This window comes from Alosa pseudoharengus, unplaced genomic scaffold (assembly GCF_046254945.1).
Source record: "Alosa pseudoharengus isolate Yale_2024_CS ecotype anadromous, Long Island Sound unplaced genomic scaffold, YU_APseudo_1.1 YU_APseudo_1.1_scf_4, whole genome shotgun sequence".
In the NCBI taxonomy this organism is placed as follows: Eukaryota; Metazoa; Chordata; class Actinopteri; order Clupeiformes; family Clupeidae; genus Alosa; species Alosa pseudoharengus.
Window position 1 is genome coordinate 44,705,118 of NW_027468774.1, and position 23,614 is coordinate 44,728,731.

Genomic DNA, 23,614 nt, shown 5'->3' on the forward strand with positions numbered 1-23,614 from the left:
AAAACAAATAAAAGCATAGAAGGGCAATATAGTCAAAGAATAGTTAAAAGGTAAAGATCATAATAAAAAGAAAACATAAAACAAGGTAAAATCATTTAAAAATAAAGAATAATTAGTAAGCAAAACAAAGGCAAAAGTAGTAAAAAAAAAGTAATAAAAGACAAAGTAGAATAATTATCAAGGCAGATTCAGAATTTGTAACTCGGCACAGTTAGCAGAAAGCATCTGAGAACAGTTTGGTCTTAAGTCTAGATTTAAAACTGGCTACAGTTGGGGCCTTTTTGATGTCATCCGAAAGTAGGTTCCACAGCTGAGCCGCATAGCAGCTAAAAGCTGCTTCACCATGTTTAGTTCTAACTATAGGTTTTACTAGCAGGTTTTTCACCTGGGACCTGAGAGGACGAGAAGGTGTGTACTGCTGAAGCATGTCTGACAAGTATTTAGGTCCTGCTCCATTTACTGATTTATAAACAAGCAATAGTGCTTTAAAGTCAATTCTGTGACTTACTGGAAGCCAGTGCAAGGACTTAAGAATTGGAGTAATGTGGTCAGTTCTTTTAGTTTTTGTTAGAATCCTAGGTAACACTCCATAATAAGGTGCCATAATAAATAGCAAACTAGTAATTACCTAACCCTTTGTTAATATTTGTTAATTGTTACTAACATATCTATTTGGCACAAGTTAATAGTTTTTTCATCATTAATTAAATATTAGTTGTTTGCATAAAATCTGTATGTTAATGTTTTAGCAAATCTATTAACTAATATTGTATTAATATGTGTTAATAGTTGACTAAATGTCTTTTTGGCACTAATTAACAGTTATTTCTTGCATCATTTAAATGTTAAATGTTTATTTGCAAACTATATGTTAATAGAAGAGTTAATGACTTATTATTATTTAACTAATTGTTATTAAACTGTGCTTCTGCCTATCCCAATATGAACCGCTCTCCATAGGACCCTTACAATAGATAGATAGATACTTTATTGATCCCCAAGGGGAAATTCAAGAAAAAAACATGGCGCTACCTTGACATGCTGCCACTGTTGTCGGCGCCGGAACCGCTTGCAATAAAGTTGGTTAAGCTTAATTCATATATTAGTAGTATATAGCTATAAGCGTGGGGCCCCTTATAATAAAGTTGGTTAAGCTTAATTAATATATTAGTAATATATAACTATCGGTATGGGGGACCCTTATAATAAAGTTGGTTAAGCTTAATTAATATATTAGTAATATATAACTATCGGTGTGGGGACCCTTATAATAAAGTGGGTTAAGCTTTGTTAATATATTAGTAATATATAACTAGTCAGACGGTGAAGGGACTGAGACCAAAACTGGCTTATCACATTTATTCCTTTAGGAAAAGTTAAAACAAAACAACAAGCAGTTGAATGGGCTATATTACATGCATCATTCCTATACCATCACTGTCAGCCCTACTAGCAAGGGAGAAATGCGACATGGAATGTTCAGGTGCACAGAACGACAGTTTATTAATATTCTGAGACTCACTAAACACTCACAGACGTAGACCATACGGAGGTAATGCATAAACATAATGCTAAACTAAATGTACATTCATCTCCTGCTAGACTGAATTGCACTTTTCATGCACACTAAGCTAAACTACACTGAATGCATGGAAAGTTGCTAGCGGAGTTTACAGTTAGTCACGTTAGATTGTTAGTTTACAGCTAGTCACGTTAGTGTATGAACTCGTGGTCATAATGAAAACATTAATAAACGTTCTCTAAGTTGCTAGAATTGCACCCAAATCTTAACAATACATGTAAAGTAACATAATACAGGTGGTATATCAAAGTTTTCAACTTAAACAACATTTGGTAACACTCCAAAATAAGGTGCCATAATAAATAGCAAACTAGTAATTACCTAACCCTTTGTTAATATTTGTTAATTGTTACTAAAATATCTATTTGGCACAAGTTAATAGTTTTTTCATCATTAATTAAATATTAGTTGTTTGCATAAAATCTGTATGTTAATGTTTTAACAAATCTATTAACTAATATTGTATTAATATATGTTAATAGTTAACTAAATATATTTTTGGCACTAATTAACAGTTATTTCTTACATCATTTAAATGTTAAATTTTTATTTACAAACTATATGCTAATATAAAAGTTAATGACATATTATTATTTATCTAGCTTTTCTGATTAGCTTTGTGGATAATTTATGGAATTTATGGTTTATGGCTTTATGGTCTTGTGGGGTGTATAAGGCACCCTACTGCCAGTGGTTGGTTGTGTGAGAGTTTGCGCTCCTCTTCTTCCACTTCATCCTTATTGGATACCTCTGTGGTTGGCTGTCCTGTAATTGGTGACTCTCTGTCTAGTGTTTGAAAGTAGTGTACTCTTTGCCTTTGGAAGTACTATTTGGTTGCTGCTTGAATTTGGTAAAATTCAGGGGAGGGGGGTGTAAGAGTTAGAAATGTACTATAGTTTAGTGATTGTATGTGATTTTCGCCGTAATTAAGCAGCTTTATTGAGATTGGTATTTTGGAGCCCCCTTTGGAGAAACGCTATACTGCAGCTCTGCTGCGTTTTGTCCTTGTATTGTTGCCATAGCCGATCAGAAGCGGTATGCTTTGCATTGGGTAGGTTGACTGTATAAAGCTCTCCCCACTTTGTTTTAATTTTGTAACTGTAAAAGGCTCCACACTGATAGCTATATACTACTAATATATTAATTAAGCTTAACCAACTTTATTATAAGGGTCCCCCATACTGATAGTTATATATTACTAATATATTAATTAAGCTTAACCAACTTTATTATAAGGGGCCCCACGCTTATAGCTATATACTACTAATATATTAATTAAGCTTAACCAACTTTATTGCAAGCGGTTCCGGCGCCGACAACAGTGGCAGCATGTCAAGGTAGCTCCGTGTTTTTTTCTTGAATTTCCCCTTGGGGATCAATAAAGTATCTATCTATCTATCTATCTATCTATCTATCTATCTATTGTAAGAGTCCTATGGAGAGCGGTTCATATTGGGATAGGCAGAAGCACAGTTTAATAAAAATTAGTTTAATAATAAGTCATTAACTTTTCTATTAACATATAGTTTGCAATTAAACATTTAACATTTAAATGATGCAAGAAATAACTGTTAATTAGTGCCAAAAAGACATTTAGTTAACTATTAACACATATTAATACAATATTAGTTAATAGATTTGCTAAAACATTAACATACAGATTTTATGCAAACAACTAATATTTAATTAATGATTAAAAAACTATTAACTTGTGCCAAATAGATATGTTAGTAACAATTAACAAATATTAAGAAAGGGTTAGGTAATTACTAGTTTGCTATTTATTATGGCACCTTATTATGGAGTGTTACCGAATCCTAGCTGCTGCATTTTGTATCACCTGAAGCTGTTTAATAGTCTTTTTAGGAAGGCCTGTGAACAGTCCATTGCAGTAATCAACCCTGCTGGAGATAAATGCATGAATGAGTTTTTCTAAGTCATATTTTGACATCAGCCCTCTGAGTTTGGCAATATTTTTGAGGTGGTAAAAAGCTGATTTAGTTATCGCTTTCATGTGGCTGTTGAAATTTAGATCACTGTCAATTAATACACCAAGATTTTTAACAGTATCCTTTGCCTTCAACCCTTTTGTGCCAAGGAGAGTGGCAACCCTAAGTCTTTCCTCATTTTTACCAAATATAATTACTTCAGTTTTTTCTTTGTTCAGCTGAAGAAAATTTTAAGACATCCAGGTGTTGATTTGTTCTATACACTGACACATAGATTCAAGAGGACCATAGTCGTTTGGTGATAGAGCTAAGTAAATTTGTGTGTCATCTGCATAGCTATGATATGAAATCAAATTATTTTGAATGATTTGTCCAAGTGGGAGCATATAGAGGTTGAATAATAGTGGCCCCAAGATTGACCCCTGGGGAACACCACAGGTCAAGGACGTTGGTGTTGAGGTACAGTTTCCGATGGCAACAAAGAAGCTCCTTTCTTGTAGATATGATTTTAGCCAGCTGATAACTATGCCTGTAAATCCAACCCAGTGTTCTAGTCTGTGTAGTAAAATATTGTGATCAACAGTGTCAAAAGCTGCACTAAGGTCCAGTAGAGCTGTTTCAGTGCTGTGATTTGCCCGAAAACCAGACTGAAAGTAATCAAAATACCCATTTGATGTTAGGAAGGTGGTTAATTGATTAAAGACTACTTTTTCAATAATTTTGCCAATAAAAGGTAGATTGGATATGGGCCTGTAATTGTTTAGCATGGAGGCATCCAGGTTATTCTTCTTGAGAAGTGGCTTTACAACAGCTGTTTTCAGTGACTTAGGAAAAGTGCCAGACAGCAGTGATACATTTACAATTTGAAGGACATCCGCCGCTATGAGGTGAAAAACAGTTTTGAAGAAATTGGTAGGCAGAGTGTCTAAGACACATGTGGAAGAGCTGAGATTCTGTACCGTTTTTTCAAGTGTTTCGTAGTCTATCAAGCTGAACTCTGACATCAAGTTTAGTTTCCCTCTGTTTGTTGCTGGAAGTTCAGGTTGTTGAATTTGTAATTGAGCAGATATGTTGAGTCTGATTTTGTCAATTTTACCTTTAAAAAAAGATGAAAACTCATTGCATTTATTAGTTGAGAGAAGTTCAGGCGCTAATTGTGAGGGGGGATTTGTTAACTTATCAACAGTTGAAAATAGAATACGAGTGTTATTTGAACTTCTATTGATAATGTTAGAAAAGAAAGACTGTCTTGCTTTGCATATTTCAGAGTTATATGTGCGGAGCATCTCTTTATGGATTTCATAGTGGATCTGAAGTTTGTATTTACGCCATTTTCTTTCAGTCTTCCTACACTCTCTTTTTAGAAGTTTAACTGCTGGATTTTGCCTCCATGGTGCTTTCTGTTTGTCCTTAACTTTCTTGAATTGTAATAAGATTAGAAGCTAGCTGATAGCTGTTATGCTAGTTAACGTTGCATCTTGCTGCCTGCTATGTCACTTAACAGTATCTAAGGTACAGTCTATGGACGAATACAACTTACCTGATGTGTTTAATCCTCTGACTCATGGTATTTTCATCGGCAAGGAAAGCCCAATTAAGACCTGTTGCTGGTATGCTTGTACAATCTAGTGTGGCTGTGAATGAGCTAACGTCACTAGCGCGACTGATGGGTTTGTAGTCGTTGGAATTACGATCTTTCACAATGTTGTAATTCAATAGTTACGAAACAAACTGCAAATGTCTTTACATGAAAAATTGTCTTTAAAATTGACAAACATCATATGGGTAATTCAAGGCACAAGTCAACCGGGACCAGAAAATAATTTCTTTTTCGGCATAGACTGGCGTTCAAAATTTTTTCAAAAAGTGGAAGTGGCGTCACTGGCACACTCTATATAGAACTGGACAGTGTGCCGTCTGTTAAGAGTGATGCGAGCGCTAGTCCAGAGCCCCCTGGTGGCTGGTTGCAGTACAATGTGTAACTCCGCCCATCCTCATGTATTTCAATGGCCAAGTAGCCAACTTTCCGTGTCACTTTTCTCACCTAAAACTATTTTTGTATCTACAACTTTTTATTCGAAAAAATAGTTTTCAAGATGCTTCAATACACACAAGTTTTCTTTTCTCGCTGAAATTATTTTTTTTAATGTTATATTAACAAATCTAAAAAGGGCGTGTTTACACCTATGATTGACAGCTGGCTGGCTGCAGACACGACGCTTTGTCCATTATGTTTTAACGTCTAGGCTGCAGACACTACCTCGTCATCGCTCACTTATTTTAACGACACCTGATTTCAACACATAATCTAACCTAAATAAATGTTGCTGTTATTATCATTAGGCTATATCTTATCACAGTCTGACTAAATACAAAATTGATAGTCATACATTGTGTAGTTGTTTGTAAGAGACATCGTTGTTAGTTGTGACAGATTCTTTGTGAAAAAAGATATGTGCTGTTCTTTCGTAGATGCTAAGTATATTAGCTCATAGCATGCTACATCATGCTAGCATTAGCCAGTTGATAGGTAAAGTAAAAGGGCTCTGCTACATTGATCCGAAGTGACCTTAGCCATAGTCACCATCATTTACAGTCCTACTTGTTTCAAATGGTTTAACGTAACCAGTGATTGCCGCCATCATCGTTGCAACTGGAGAAGGCGATGTTAAGTTTCATTAACGTTAACTCTTGCTTAGTTTTGCGAATGGCAATAAACGCCACCTAGCCTGCTAGGTCAACAACCTCGGTATGCCCATTTATGAATCAGCCCGACAAATAACGTTACTTGTGTTTCAGTGAACACATTATTGGACCCAGTGGCGGTTCTAGACTCAATTACTCCCTGGGCGAGATCCCCCCGAGCGCCCCCCCCCCCCCCCCCCCAACAACAAAAAAAATCTTCTTTTTTTTCAAACAGTCATTTTTTTAAACAGCAACGTTAACTAAAATGATGGAAATAAATAATCAGAACTTTTGAGGTTTTGACCGTTTTGTTGCAAAGCATAATCCATCTCATGGTGAAATTAGTTGTTGTGTTTGTTAAAACCGAATTATTATTTTATAGGCTAAGCATAGGTATCATTGCAAGATGGCTAACAAACGTAAAAGTTATACTAGGCTAGGCCCTATCAATTAACATTGACGTTAGCCCTTCACTCATGACATGATACTGTTATTATTAGGACATTACATACCTTTATCCTTTGCTCGTTTCTCCTCTTCTACTTTTCTTTTTTTTTTGGAACTGGGCACCTGATGGCTTTGACCGCTTTCTGTCCATCGTGTTTGGCACTCGACAGTCGACAACAATCCACAAATTCCCATGATCCACTTGCGACCACAGTCAAGACCAAACCAATTCACCTGGGTGACCTCTTAATCGTTTTGTCACCTATTTTTATTAGCCATTTCACACAGTTAATTAAATGTGCAGGAATCATAGGTCTGCATTCATAACATTATGAGATGTGCGTTGTTTGGAAGAAAGTCAAGGTGTGACTGATTTTAGCCCACTAATAGACTGTTGTAGGCTACTATACAGTGGATCCCCATTCATCCCCCCTTTCCCGTTTCATTAAGGAGACCCAGAGGTGAACTGTCCCCCGCAAACCCCTCCCTTCGCCCCTTCCTCTGCACAGTGCATTGCAGTAGGCCTACCTTCTGAGCAACAGGGGCGCCAATTCCCTAATTCCTCACACAAGTGATGGATAATAGAAAATCGTTTTGCGACGTTTATTATTATTATTCTTTTTTCTTTTTTTTTTTAAGCGCTCGTGCCGCCCCCTACAAGATGCCGCCCCGGGCGACCGCCCGGTTCGCCCGTACCTAAAACCGCCACTGATTGGACCATAGCTTAACGTGAGGAGGGATTCAAAGTTACCAATGCTTAGTATGCTCAGAACAGCGGTATCTGAAAATGCGTTAAGGTATCGTTGTTACCTGCGATTGCACTGCTGGAGAAGCATTTTGCATTGGTATGATTTGATCAGGTCTTGCCAGTGATGTGTAATCCTCCCGTAGACATACATCATTTCAAAATAATACGTCTAAATTGAAAACTGTGACGACTCATTGATAGGCTCTCTCAATATGTCTGTAATCGTATGCCTCTACCACAGGCTTGCTAGTCAGAGAGGGTACTCCATTATAAATCAAAAATGTAATATTGCAGCCTTCATGTCAGCTGTAAAAATATGAGAACATGGATCTACTACATCAGGATACTCTAAACATTTTACACATAATCAGGAAGCTACTGCAGTGTGTGATGTGTTTAAAGTGGTACTACGTTTAAAGAAACATTTTTATTCTTTGTTTCAAGTGCATAAGAAAATACCACATTATGATGATGGTTATGGTACCCTTAACAAATACAAAACAATATAATACTTAAAACAGGGATCAATCAATAGCCTAATGAAATAAACAATGAAAATGAGGGGGGAAAGCAATAATAAATAATAATGCCCATTCAATCAATAATATAATAACAATAACATGGTAAGATTACATGAAGGAGAATATCAATAATAGACAATGTCAAATTAATCAACAGCCTATAATGAAAATAAAACAGTACTACTGCATACAAACCATAATGTACAAGAAGTGCTTAAAAGACCAAAAACTATCACAAGAACAAAGAGCACTGGGCAACTCATTCCACCAACATAGAACCACTGAGGAAAAGAGTCTTGAATTTGACCTAGCGTTTAAGACTGGTCGACACAACAGACGCTCATCAGAAGACCGCAGTGGGCGGTTGGGGATGTATATCTTGATCATTGAATTAAAATAACAAGGAGCAGATCCAGTCAGTGTCCTATAGGCCAAAGTGAGAGAGTTAAATTTAATTCTGGCTACTGTAGGGAGCCAATAGAGAGTAACTAGGAGAGGAGTTACGATGTGTCCTCTTTGGCTGATTGAAGACCAGTCATGTTGCAACATTCTGAATGATATATCAAAAAAATAAATTAAAAAAAAACATTCAATATTGATTTAGTATCAACCAATAATTATTCTGATATTAATATTCTTGTAACGTCTACATCTTTGTGTAGGCTACAGTTAAATACTAAGCAATGGCCTCAGTCATTTAACTGCCTTGGAATTTAAGTCAGTGGTATGGTATAGTCTACGTGATACACAGGACTACACAGTAAACCCATTTAAAAATCATCATCATCTCAGTATACCCATTTAAAATAGGCAAGGATACGTATTCAATAACATTTGGGGTTGCTCACAGTATACCCACCACTGCAACTAACTAACTAGACTACACCACTGGTTAAATGGCGCATTGCAAATTACAATTTGTGTGAGTTCAGGGGCATACAGAAAGTTGAAGTTTGGGTGACATCAATAAAGAAAATAGAAACAAAGGGATGTGTACAGCCTCAAGTATGAATGATGTCACATTAACAGAAGGTTCAGAGCAGCGGCAGACCTTTCTTGGTGCCACGCAAGTTATTGAAAGTCATGTGTTTTCAAAACGTAGTAGTGCTGTGCCATGTCCCATGTATAAGGGGCTTCAGGTTGATCCAGTGACGGTGGGTGATGTCAGGGAGATGGATGTCAGGGGACTTGGAGAAAGGGGGAGGACATGCACCTCAGACCACCCCAGCCAAACCACTTCACGTAGGCATTCCCTTGCTTGCAGACTAATGTAGACCATGGAGACCACCTTGCCGCCACCTCCAGTACATTCAGCCATCTTACCTGCAAAAAGGAAAGTTACAATAAAGTTAGTCAGACAATTTTACAACATCACAAAGCATCTAATCAGGCACTCAACACCACTAGTAATACCAATTAATTAAATATATGTGTGCAATAAACTTCACAGCCTACCTAATGTTATTAACTACACATTTAAATATGCGGTGGGAATGTTATTAACTTGCGTCATCTTGAAAAATAACGTTATCAGTATGACTGATCATGGACGTTACTGTAGATGACAAACTAAGGTCTTTCTCAAATGTTCACCGATATCCCTGGGAAGTGACTGGTTCTTGGCGTAGTGTTTAATGCAGGCGTTTCATTTATCGATCATTCACTTATGCGGTCTACAACTACCGACCTACCGATCTATTTTTTACAGTCTATGCTACCGACCTACCATCACAGAAGTAGCTCTAACAGAGGTGCCTGTCGTTAACGTTAGAAAAAATGCAACGCTGGCAAACTGGCTAGTAGTTACATTAACATGACGGGTTGATGAGGTCCATGCTTCACATTACGTTAACGTTAACTTGCGTTGCTTTATCACATCATACCGTTGCTTTATCACATCATATACTGTACTGACTGTCTAGTGTTATTAATCCCCATTGATAGAAATAAATGTATGGTTAAAATGGATAATAATTTAACTTCAAGACTACTTTTAGTTAGCCATGTAACCATTCATGGTTTTAAACAAAGACCCCATCCCCTCCCCCAATGAAATGCTAATGTGCTGGTTTAAGGCCTATCACTTACACAAGACAAAGGATGCTACCTTGATATAATGTATCCATGTATCATGAAATGTAAATGTATTCATGTCTGGTATCATTCTGATAGTCTCATTACAAGGATTTTAATGATGTGATTGTGAGAATGTTTGGAACATTCTATAAGTGATATTTCTGATATATAAGATATCTCTCCTCATGCTATTCTGATAAGAATTCATAGGTGTGAAGTGGGTGTGAGTAGGTGTGTCTGATGCCAACTGGAGAACCAATAGTGGGATTGTTCTTGGCGCCATTTTTGTTCTTTGTTTAAAGCATTTAAAAGTAACTAAACTGCAATGTTTGTCAGATCAGATTTTCAAGATTAGAGCATGGAGACCTGAGAGAGAGAGAGTGATCCTACAGAGGCCATGGCCTTGTGCCATGGCCTGGGCTAGGCCTAACATAGACCATAGACCTTTTTTTGTACTCTCTCTGCTTGTAACAGAATAAGAGTTTTTCCTGAAGTTCGCCAGTCTAAGATCAATATTAAGTAATTATTCACCCACAATTACTTTCACCATGTACAGTCAATGGTTACTCCATGTTGAGATGGCATACATTAAGATTGAGATATTTGAAAACAGCAACAACTAATAAAACCAAGTATATCATGCATCGACTATTACGGGAGCTGTGTGCTAATCTTCACTTCAACGACTAACTTAGCCTCCCGTTGACGGTAACGTTAATGTAGCTGCTAACGTTAGCATGTAATTCGCTGTCCGTATTTCTGTTGTTAGCTCATTAGTATTCACCATACGAAATTGTCACAGTCTATAATCAACATAATAAGCTCTCTTATACGTATTTAAGAACAACAATGGACAAAAAAAACTTTTCAGTTGATACGGAACACTTACCAGACAAGAACAAACCGATTGTTGTTTGTACTGTTTAGCTAAATCACAGCCGCAAAATTCATCCAGCCAGCTGGCCTTCGGCGCCGAGTCGACCAGCGTTGTGGAAAGGAGAAGGGGGCGGGTTTCACTTGACAAGGGGCGTGTTTAACTCGCTGAGTGGCAACTGAGTGGGCGTGCCTGACCGCGGCGACTCTTCACTGCGCATGCTTCAACTTCTGCTGCGCAGCCGCACTTCAAATTGGTTGCAAATTTTCCAAGATGCCGTCGCCTCGGCGGCTTCAATTCCATAGAACACTGCTGAATGCAACCACACTGTCCAGTTCAATATATACAGTCTATGGGTCAACTCGTCCTGTGTCGATGGCCGACGTTTCATGTACTGTAGCTTCTACGGGGTATAGCAACAAGCTAGTTCACTGATATAAGGTTTGCAAAATTTGGTTACAATGATTGGTTATTCGTATGTTTTAAAATTAGCACTTCGCCAGCAAGCAGTGCTTCGTGGGCAGTTGCGCTAAGTTCGCTCTCAGCAGGCCCTCAAACCTCAGTCTACAGCCAAAATATATTAATGACACTCCTTGAACACCGGTTCATTGTTTCATTCCATGCCAACACCGACAGGAGGGAGTGATCGCCCCCCCCCCCCCATTGACAGCTTATTAAAATGTTTGCTATTATTGCATCGCATACAATCGTTTATCGCATCACAATGCATTATCTTATTGCAAGCTGCAATTATTTATGTCTTCTTGTGTGACCGTTAGTAAAACACGACACTGCACTGACGTGCTCATCAATCAGAAGTGGCACAACTTTGGATATTAGCTAAATCTTGACATCAACATTAAAAAAAAAAACCTTATTGCTTTTGCATTGCTCCAATCATTGGACAGTGGCACACATCCGCAGCACTCCATTTCCGCAGCATCTTGTTCCGTAGGTCCGATAGGAAATTCCATCCTCCGTCTTTTAACTCCTATTTAAGTCCTATAAACCAATCTTTTCTCCTTCCTGCTCCCTCTATTCATTCTCTTCTCCTGACCAGGAAGCAGGCTGCTCTTGACAGCGCTTTCCTGCACCACACGCTCCAGAGCGTATCACTCCGCTGCTTCAGCCACAGCCACGCCAGCGGCCCAGGTTCTTAACCACCGACTTCCTTCCCGCAGCATCTCCGCCGTACTTCCGGATCCGACTCCACTTCTTCAGACGGCCCCGGTAGCGACCGCATCGCTACTCCCTCCGCCCCCTCTTCCCCTTCCCCACCCACTTCCCTCAGCCAGGACCCGGTCCAGGGCTGCCCCTCTTCCAGTCGTTCCGACGACTGCTCCCTCCCTTCCCCCTTTTTCCCCCTCCCCATTCCATTCCCGGAGTCACGTCTGTACAGCACGCCACGATTCATGAAGAGGCGTCCGTTCAAACTCACCTCGCTAGCTCCCTATTTTCTTTACGTGTTAGCAAGCACCTGGTCTCAGCCGGCTCCGGTAGGGACCGTGTCGCTACGCCCCCCTACCCATCCCTTCCCCGGCTCCGCGCTAGACCAGCCTGCCGCAGCGGGTTATCAGCACTCCGCGAGTGCTTCGGATCACGACGTCCCATTCCGGCTCCTCAGCTATTCACTAGCCACAGCAAAGGCCCTTCGACCACCTCCTCACGCTGCACGTACGAGCTTTAACATCCCGTTCCGTCTAGCCAGCTATTCATTAGCCACAGCCATTTCATTCCATCTGGATACTCATCATTCATGCTATTCATGCCTTATCTGCCTTACCTGCCTATCATGTATTATGTGTTGTATGTCGTATCATGCTGAATATGTCATGTTTTATCAGGTAATGGTATTCTAAAAGTATTCTTTCAGCCCAGGTTGAATTATTTAAGGCTGCCACAGATAGTACGGAATGAGCTTGGACCCAATACAACAACAGCTTCAGGGAGACCCATGCAGCAACTGATCCACTGAGCTCCTGCAACCCTGCTACGACTGCTCTGCTGAGCCCCAAGACCCATGCAGCAAAAGCTACACCGAGCTCCAGGACCCACGCAACGACTGCTTCGCTGAGCCTCAAGAACCATGCAGCAACAACTACTCTGAGCTCCAAGACCCATGCAACGACGGCTTCGCTCAGTCCCAAGAACCATGCAGCAACAACTACGCCGAGCCCCAAGACCCATGCAGCGACTACTTTGCTGACGCCCCAAGAACCACGCAGCAACAACTACGTTGAGCTCCAGGACCCATGCAACAGCAGCTACGCTGAGCCCCAAGACCCATGCAATGACTGCTTTGCTCAGCCCCAAGAGCCATGCTGCAACAACTAAGCCGAGATCCAGGACCCATGCAACGTTGGCTCCACCAAGCCCCGAAAACCATGCTACAGCAGCTACGGCGAGCCCCAAGACCCATGAAACGATGGCTTCGCTGAGCCTCAGAACCATGCAGCAAATATACAGAGCTCCACGACCCATACAGCAGCAGCTACACCGAGGCCCAAGATCCGTGCAATGACTGCTCTGCCGAGCCCAAAGCCCCATGCAGCAACAGCTCCACCGAGCCCCAGGACCCAGGCAACGACGGCTCCACTGAGCCCCAGGACCCAAACGACGGCTCCACCGAGCTACAGGACCCAGGCAACGACGGCTCCAATGAGCCCCAGGACCCATGCAGAAGCAGCTCTGCTGAGCCCATAGGACCTTTAGGAACAGTTCCGCCAAGGTTCAGGACCCATCTAATGTCTACTCCGCTGAGCCCCAAGACCATGCAGCAACGTCTCTGCTGAACCCCGAGACCCTCGCGGCAGCAGCTCTGCTAAACCCTGACACCCATCGTTCCCACGGTTATGCAATACACGAATGTCCGCCGCTGAGCAAGCGCAACGAAGATCCACTCTTGCGTACTTGCCGCTTACCTCGCTATACTTCACAAGGGGTTCATGTCACAGCACTCTGATTCACCCTCCATCATGTTTACCAGCCTAAACCGATCAGTTCCGAAAAGGACACTCCTATTCATATCCAACTCTGCCTCAGATCCTCAGCTTTCATACCCATCACACTACATCTCATATCGGTCAGCTCAAGCATCGCTACTAGCCCACTCTCTTCATCTCAGATGAAGGGTACCCATCACTCGTCACAGGTTCCAGACTCTAATATATTGTAGCGTCGGTGGATGTTCATGTCTAACGTTGAATGAGTGTCTCCCAGAATGCAGTGCGAGTGAATGCTAGAATGTGTAATGTCGGTTATAATAGTTGTAGTTACGTTTAGCATGTTGTGTAGTTGTTAGCGTGTTAGTCTCTTTGGTTGTACCTCATGTGCTTATCCTTGTGTTGATGTGTGTGGTGAACCCTTGTTGTGTGTTACATGTGCGGCTGAGACTACCCCTGTGTTGCCCTATGTAGTTGTCTGTGTACGAATGAGTCTTCCTGTTCCAATAAATGGCCGTCCTGGTCAAAGGTGAATCTTGTCTGAGGGTGAGATCGCTACAATATATCCTTGTCAAATCCGGTTCCCGCAGGCCGCTACTCTGTGCATTCAGGATAGGAGCTGCTACTACAGCTGCATGCATTGGCCTATCAGAGCAGCAATCAAATACTGAGCCGTTGGTCCACAGATGCCTACTGTACATCCACTCCATCTAGTGGATCTATGACTTGCTAAGCAAGCGCAAATGTAATTTCGGTAGTGGCCTTCCTTTCTGCTCTTTTGGGGTGCAAGCGGCCATCGCTCTATCGCGATCTCCGCTTCAGACATTCCATGACCACGGCCAGCTACCATGCCAAACACGTGCTTAGCTTATACGCTCAGTATAGCAATCATGCTGACGGGCGAACTAGTGAAACTCATTAAGCTGGCAGTGCTTAGCATCGGCTCGCTCTTATCTAATCTAGGACAGGGGTATTCAATTAATCTTCAGCGAGGTCCAGTTACGGAAAATGTCCTCAAGCAAAGGTCCGGAGCATCATAATGTTTAACGTGCGTGTTTAGGCTATGTATGTAGCCTATGTATAATATTAGGATGGATGGGTGGAGCCTAGTTGTAGATAGATAGATAGATAGATAGATAGATAGATAGGCTACTTTATTGATGGCTTGAAATTCAAGAAGATTGTAGGCCTAGGCCTAATGTTTAATGTGAAATAAAATAAGTAGCCTAAAAGGCAACATTCGAAAGGAGGAGAAGGCAAGATAAGAGTAGCCTAATTGGGGAGAAACTGAGTAGCCTTGGCTATTTTTAAGATCTTAACGTGAACTTAAAATAAAATTTGAGCTGAGACAAGGATGGATATTCCACAGCTGGTTCCTTGAACCCATTAATCAGCAAGTTTAATTTAATTTTTTTAGTATTTTTATGTTGACCCGAAATCCTGGAAACCCAGGAATATCACGTTGTTGGGCAGTGAATGCATGTAGGCTTAACTAGATTGTGGTGGATCAATCTTATTTCCTTCTCAAATCGTAAAATATTCTGTGGTCTCAGTTCACTGTTGAATGGGCCTAGCCTACCCTATGCTTGCTCAAAATATATGCTTTGTCTAGTAGAGGTGCTTCAAATTGGCGCTTAAAATCGCCTGTCTCAGAATATATAGAAGAGGTCCAGGGCAATTCCGCGCAAAACTGTCACATCCATATTTAGTTGGCGTTACGGACGTGACAGTTTTGCGTGGTATTGCCCCCGTATCGTTATATAAAGCTCTGTTCTCGCTGTCTAGCTTTCTCCTCTTTGAGCAATCGATGATTTGAAAATAACTTACTTATCGTTAACTTAGATATCCATCTGATTGTTTCTCGTCCCGTCTCCTCTCCTCGCTCGTTTCAGGCTATCAGTCTCTTCTCCAAAGTAGGCTACTTTACTCACTGACTCGACTATCAGAATTCACAGATTTCACTGGCTGAGTAGCAGCAAGCAAAATGATGGTTCCTGAAGTAAATGCTGTTATCCTAACCAACGAAACATTCAGCGCAGCTTTGAAATCTTACGTGAAAATCTAAATTAGGCTATTGGTCTGGGTCCGGATAGGATCACGTCACGGTCCGGACTCGGACCGCGGTCCGCCATTTGGTGATGGCTGTATAAGAGACACCTTCACCCACCCCCCACCCAGATGTTGAACACAATGCAACCTAACCCCCCCACACACACACACACACACACACATACACATACTGTACATACACACACATAAACATACACATACATACACACACATACTGTACACATACATACACACACACTTACACACACACATACACACACACACATAAACATACACATACACACACATACTGTACACATACACACACATACACATACACACACACATACTGTACACACACACACACATACTGTACACACACACACACATACTGTACACATACACACACATACTGTACACATACAAATACTCACACATACACATACTGTGTACACACACACACACACACACACACACACATATGAGGGGCCGTCTAGGCCTTAATTCATAATTGGTCTTACACACACTATCATAATCTTGCACATACACCACTATACTCATGCACACTCACTATTATAGTCATTTTACATGTATGGATGAGAGGGTATAGTCGTGTATGTGAAGGAGTATAGTAGTGAATGTGAGAGAGTATAGTAGTGTATGTGAGAGACTATAGTAGTGTATGTGAGAGAGTATAGTAGTGTATGTGAGAGAGAGTTTAGTAGTGTATGCGAGAGAGTATACTAGTGTATGCAAGAGAGTATAGTAGTGTATGCAAGAGAGTTTAGTAGTGTATGCGAGAGAGTATAATATGTGAGAGAGTATAATAGTGTATGTGAGAGAGTTTAGTAGTGTATGCGAGAAGGTATAGTAGTGAATGCAAGAGAGTATAGTAGTGAATGTGAGAGAGTATAGTGGTGTATGTGAGAGAGTATAGTCAGAGAATGTCTAATAAGGAGAGAACCTTCACTCTCGGAACTCTTCCGGTGTGGTACTGCATCTAGGGGCGCTCACGGGCGAGTCCAGAATGAATGGAGGTCTATAGAGCTGTACCCCTCAAAATCCACTTTTCTCAGGATATAATTTTTTTTCAAGTAATTTGAATATTGTATTCGAAAGGGGAGGCAAAGACAATACACTTGGTTGAGTATTATATTTTTTAAAGTCACTTAATTGTTCTAAAAAGCCTTTCAAACGTGCCAATGACGTCATTCATTAGCATGATCATAGCATAGCATAGCATCAATGCTAGCGTGTTATGGGCAACAACGACCCAACCTGTAAGAAAACGAAAGGACATGACTCCCGGATTATTTCACTTTTGATTGAAAATCCATATCCATTTTGCGAAAAATAAAATAAAATCTGAGGGTTTCAGTTGTTAAATAGGTGAAAACAACAAATGTAGCCATGTAGCTCCATAGGACCCCATGTATTTTGGACTCGCCCTTGATCGCCATCTAGGTGAACTGCAGCCAAATTCGGTTTGTATGGGATTAATAGAGAGTGGGGAGGCTCTCCTTAGAAGGGCTCTGGTATAGTGGTGTGTGTGAGAGAGTTTGCATGAAACGGAAGGGAGTTTGCATGAAACGGAAGGAGTTTGATTTCTCAGTTCCTGATTGGTTTTTCAATGTCACGTCTCTCTAGCTAGCCAATTAAAATCAAGGAAGGGGCGGGACCTACACTGTCAACAATGTACGTGTAGACCTAGTGGTCGAAAAAATCAGCGAAGTCCTATGTGTAAATATTAATCTGCAAACCGAATGCAAATTAGGCTACAAAGACATGAGGGGTGCCTATTCTATTGTAATATTCTAGCTACCAGCTCCTTTTGTCTGGCGAAGTCATATTTTAGTGAACTGAGTCCTGAAAAATTGCTGCGGGACCTAGCATTTACACTGTCAACACAGTTCGTATAACGTTAGTGGTGGAGGAAAAAATCAGCCAAGTCCTATGTGACTAAATATTAAACTACTACTGCAAACCGAATGCAAATTACAAAGACACAAGGGGTGACATATTCTATTGTAATGCCAGCTCCTTTTGTATTTTAGTGAACTGAGTCCTGAAAGATTGCCATTTCAGTTAGCTGGCTTCTAGTTAGTTAGCATTAACCCAGGCAGCAACGACATGCTGCTGGTAGATAGTTTGGTAACCTAGCAACAATAAACACTTGACCCGCAGCACTCTGAAAGGAGCGCTGTCCGGAGCTCTGTTCTAGAATCTTTGGCTGTCAGTGCAAAAATAGCGATGTGGACACAGGCTCACGAGTCACTGGCGACAGCAGACAAGGTTACCAAAACGTCTGCCAGCCAAACTGTAATGCATGTCCTTTTTGGAATGTTGCTGGAATGCTAGCTAACTAGCTAACTGCAATGGCAGCAATCTTTCAGATCTCAGTTCACTAAAATATGACTTAAGGAGCTGGTAGCCTAGGCAATTACAATAGAATAGGCACCCCTCATGTCTTTGTAGCCTAATTTGCATTCGGTTTGCAGATTAATATTTAGTCACATAGGACTTCGCTGATTTTTTCCTCGACCACAAGGTCTACAAGTACATTGTTGACAGTGTAGGTCCCTCCCCTTCCTTGATTTTAATTGGCTAGCTAGAGAGAAGTGACATTGACAAACCAATCAGGAACTGAGAAATCAAACTCCTTCCGTTTCATGCAAACTCCCTTCCATTTCATGCAAACTCTCTCACACACACCACTCTCTCTCACATACACCATTATACTCTCTCACATATACTACTATACTCTCTCGCATACACCACTATACTCTCACATTCACTACTATACTCTCTTGCATTCACTACTATACCTTCTCGCATACACTATTAAACTCTCTCGCATACACTACTAAACTCTCTCACATACACTATTATACTCTCTCGCATACACTACTAAACTCTCTTGCATAGGGGAGACCGGGGCTGGTTGGAACACTTTTCACTCTCGGTTATATTTCTCCGTCTTACAATGCGTTGAAATGGTCAAATTGTGATTAACTGAAAGCTTGGGATCTCAGCTACAAAATGTATACATTCAATGTCAACAAATGATCCCTTGTTTTGAGTTATATATGATTAAAGTGGTGTTGTGCACGTGTTCCAACCTGCCCCATGCACGGGGTTGGTTGGCACATGTAGTCGGGGTTGGTTGGAACACCTATGTTATAGTCCTTTGCAGTACTCCTTTTGCTTTTGTTTGAAGTGCTCATCTATATCACTACCTGTAGGGCTTTGCTGATTTCTTTTCTGTGTGTTTTTCTTCAGTAGGGCCCACCGTCAAGACCAATTTGGTCCCTACCGATTTTTTTTTACTTCAAATGTTTAAAAATGTCTGAAATGCTTCCAAATGTAAAACTATGTTCAGTAATTACAATAACAATGTTAAAATAAAGATTGATGATGTTTTTATATGTAAAATACAAAGTTTATAGATTTGTCACAAAATAGCCATAGAGAATGTATGTGCCAACCAACCCCAAAATCAGTGTGCCAACCTGCCCCGCCCACATTAGGTCAAACTTTTTTGCACCAATGCTGTTAGCCTGCTAATATCGGTCACCTCAGGTTTTTAAACTTCATTTTAAATTATAGATGAGTAGTCCCCTAGCAATCAATTATAATGAATATTTTTTATATATCCCTAACTATTACCCTTCTAGGATGTATTTAGTGGGAGGTGCATATTCTAAGTTTTGACACTACAAAATCAAAAAGTTGTTCTCACCTAAAGGGTTAATGACCTGGAGACCAGTTACATACGTGAGTTTACTCTACTCAATAAGGCCGTCAGTTTAGTGTTGGAATTTTTTTGCAGCTCCCTCTAGTAGCCTGGATATTAACAGTGTCTCAACCTGCCCTTGTTCCAACCAGCCCCGGTCTCCCCTACACTACTATACTCTCTTGCATACACTAATATACTCTCTCGCATACACTACTAAACTCTCTCTCACATACACTACTATACTCTCTCACATACACTACCAAACTCTCTCACATACACTACTATACTCTCTCACATACACTACTATAGTCTCTCACATATGACTATACTCTCTCACATACACTACTATAGTCTCTCACATACACTACTATAGTCTCTCACATACACTACTATATTCTCTCACATATACTACTAAACTCTCTCACATACACTACTATACTCTCTCACATACACTACTATACTCTTTACTCTCTCACATACACTACTATACTCTCTCACATTCACTACTATACTCCTTCACATACACTACTATACTCTCTCACATACACGACTATACCCTGTCATACATACATGTAAAATTACTATAATAGTGAGTGTGCATGAGTATAGTGGTGTATGTGCAAGATTATGATAGTGTGTGTAAGACCAAGTATGAATTAAGGCCTAGACGGCCCCTCATACACACATACTGTACACACATACACACACACATACTGTACACATACACATACACACACATACTGTACACATACAAATACACTCACACATACACATACTGTGTACACACACACACATACACATACACATACACACACACATACTATACACATACACATACACACACACACATACTGTACACACATACACACACACATACACACACACACACACATACTGTACTCACATACACACACAGAGACACACACACACACATACCCATCCCCAGATATTGATTCAGTCATGAGGTAATGAATCATCAGTATACTCGGCAGCTTGACAAATAAGGGATTTTAAGTGAGCTAATAAAAACATCATGAGGATACCGGATTAGTGCTGACCCCAGCGTGCCACGGTGCAACACAATGCCGGGCCATCCCTGGGTGAGGCTGCTCCAGAGTGCCAGCGTCCAAAAAATAAAAAACGGCCGAGTGAGGGGAAATCCCGACAGACCCCGGCGCTCCAAACTCCACCACCGCGTGACTTGGTGAGCAGAAGAGCGTTCCTGCCAATGCTATCAGGGTTCTCCTGTGCCCATCTGAACCTGAATATGGCAGGACACGCTGGGCTCGCAGAATTGGCAAGACCGAGACGCGCTTCGCCTCTCCGAGCGAGCGTCCATCGGCCCAGAAGCGATGCATCTGTAATGTGGACGTGCGGCCAGACAGCCTTTGCCAGACGCTGCGCTCTGTAGCCTACACTGGCAATCAGCTTTCAAGTTTGCCCTGTTTCTCATACACTCAGCTCATCATTAGACACAGACATGGCCCTTCACACAAACACTTTGTTAGAACAGAGTTTTTTTTTTAAAACAATCTTGTGCAATTTTTTAAGAACTCTAAATCACATTTTCCAGCTGCTGTGTTAAACCATACAGTTTCAACAAAAGTGCTCCGACATAAATATGTAACATTTTGCCCAGCCAATATTATGCTAACTGATGTTAAGAGAACAGTCTCACTGGCCTTGAATTCATTCTGCATTTGTTTGTGCATTGGTGTTGCATAACAGATCTCAATATATTCTTTACCATTCCCTATTCCATTTCCATTTCACATTTATCAGTCACCTATTCCACTACTAAGTGAGCCAGCATGCCTATAGACCCTTTTAATCTGCTCCTAGAGGGTTTCCGTTGAAATGTTTAAAAATGCATATACTTTGAAATGAAAATGAATTGGACTTTAGCGTAATGATCCACAAAATGTCGACTTAAATGTCGAAATAAATGTCCCCAAGTGACCATTAGCTCAATATTGTTTTCTGTTCCACCGGAAATGCCTTAGGAACGCACATGTTTGTTTAAGCAGTTGAAAGGGTCTATATCACTTCAGTCTCACGCCAGCCCTAATCTCATCTCCCTTAATCTTAATCTGACCATCCTGCTCCTTAACCATCATCTTGTAGTCCACTGAAGTGTTCATGCATAGCTTTCCCCTCATACAGTTCCCTTGTTGATCAAAGTGTTTTTCAAACTGGGCCTGCAGCCCATAAAGATCAATCCTTCTCTAATTAAGTTTTTTTTCCCTCCCATACTTCCCTCTTTCTGATTAACCACTTGGTCCGTGCTACGTTTCTATGGTGATTTACTCCGGGCTTGTTTTGGATTCTGACAGAGGTGACTTGCTCGTGGACATTGATAAATGAACTCCGACAGCACGAGAGACGAGGGAGCGTGCTCACTGTGCAGTTTCTTGGGCTTAATGCAATTGATTCACCGGCGGAGCGGAGGGAGAAGAAGATTGCTTGCCCCATGCGCTAATTTTAAACAATTGAACGCCAGTTTGGGTTACAGCCTCATAATCCAGGCGGTCCGTGCAACGGAACCCAGGCTCGTTATGCAGTGGAGGCTACTGACAGATGAACAACAGTGCGCTTGGCCAAACTAGAGAGCCAAATGAGATCCTTTCCCACCCTTTGGGTGAGTCTGAGCGTCAGCTAAGCCACATCTTTTCCCATACAATTCTCCAGCACAAGCAATCAGTCCATGTCCATCTCATCATCACATTGGAACATGTTACTGTGGCTTCGTATGATTCTAATGAGACGTATGAAAACAGAATTCTGGCATCACAGCTAAAGCACATCTTAACAATACAAATATCTAACACAAGCAAGCAATCTCTCATTAAATGTATTGATGCTAATGAGATATATGAAAGCAAAACACTTTACAATTCCCTTTACCAACACTGCTTCATAGCATGAATAAACTATGAGCACCCATGGTATGCAAACTACTGAATTATAGTATGCAAACTACTGTCCACCCAGAATATGTTCATTACTGTACTTATTGCCTAAATGCTATGTGTAATTATCGTAATTGAATAGAACATTATTGTGGTATTGCTGGATTCCACAGTATACCTTATATATAAGGCTAAAAGGCACGCTGTAGTTGTGTTATGAAGTATATGTGAGCCTGTATATAAGTGTCATATTGAGAACTCACATGTGTATTTATTAGTGATGCAGTGTGCACGGAAGCATGACCTACTCCCAAGAAGTCACATGTGTGTGTGTGTGCGTGTGCGTGTGTGTGTGTGTGTGGGTGTGGGTGTGTGTGTGCAATAGAGGACCTCTCAGATGTGTGTGTGTGTGTGTGTGTGTGTGTGTACACCGTGTAATTTGCTAGGTGAGATCAGGAGCAGCGTTCCGCTTCAGCTGTGTGCGTGAGCACGTCGGGTCTCAGTTCAAGCGGAGCTGGAAGGGGAGGCAGGAAAAACAAACTGCCAGGCTAATTTAATGCCTTTGTGGTTTGGCCGAGGCATGCCATTGTTCTCTGCCAGTATCTCTGCCGTTTTAATGCAGGCTGGGGAGACAGAAGGGATATAAAAATAAAAAGTCAGACCAAGTTTGTGTTGTGGTTCCTTCACAGACATTTACAAGGTCAGCTTATATAAGAGTCTTAGACAACTCTATGTCTTTAGACCGTGTAAAAGCTCTCAAGCCCAATGATGACAAAAGAACTAAGGTTTCTATTAGATACAAATTTCTAACTGATATTATTAATGTGTGTGTGTATGTGTGCGTGCGTGCGTGCGTGCGTGCGTGTGTGTGTGCGTGCGTTTGCAGTGCTGGGGGGTCTGGAGTCCCGTGGGGTCCTGAAGAAGATCAGTGACATGCTGGAGGTGATCATGAAGAGGATCGACAGCCTCTCCAGACTGGGCAACACCAGCGACGCCCACAGACTAGATGAGCTGAGCTCCGCCCTGGACAGGTAACACACACACACACACACACACACACAGAGACACACAGAGACACACAGAGACACAAGCAAAC

The 23,614-nt window shown here is 41.1% G+C and overlaps 1 protein-coding gene across 2 annotated transcripts in view; it reads left to right on the forward strand.

Moving 5' to 3' along the window:
- The window catches only part of LOC143102746 (alpha-1,6-mannosylglycoprotein 6-beta-N-acetylglucosaminyltransferase B-like), a 128,627-nt gene that overhangs the window by 35,155 nt on the left and 69,858 nt on the right, over positions 1-23,614 (forward strand). For both annotated transcript variants that reach the window (XM_076266560.1, XM_076266561.1), the window contains exon 3: positions 23,405-23,549. In XM_076266560.1, the coding sequence (XP_076122675.1) occupies positions 23,405-23,549 (145 nt within the window). The remainder of the gene's footprint in view (positions 1-23,404; positions 23,550-23,614) is intronic.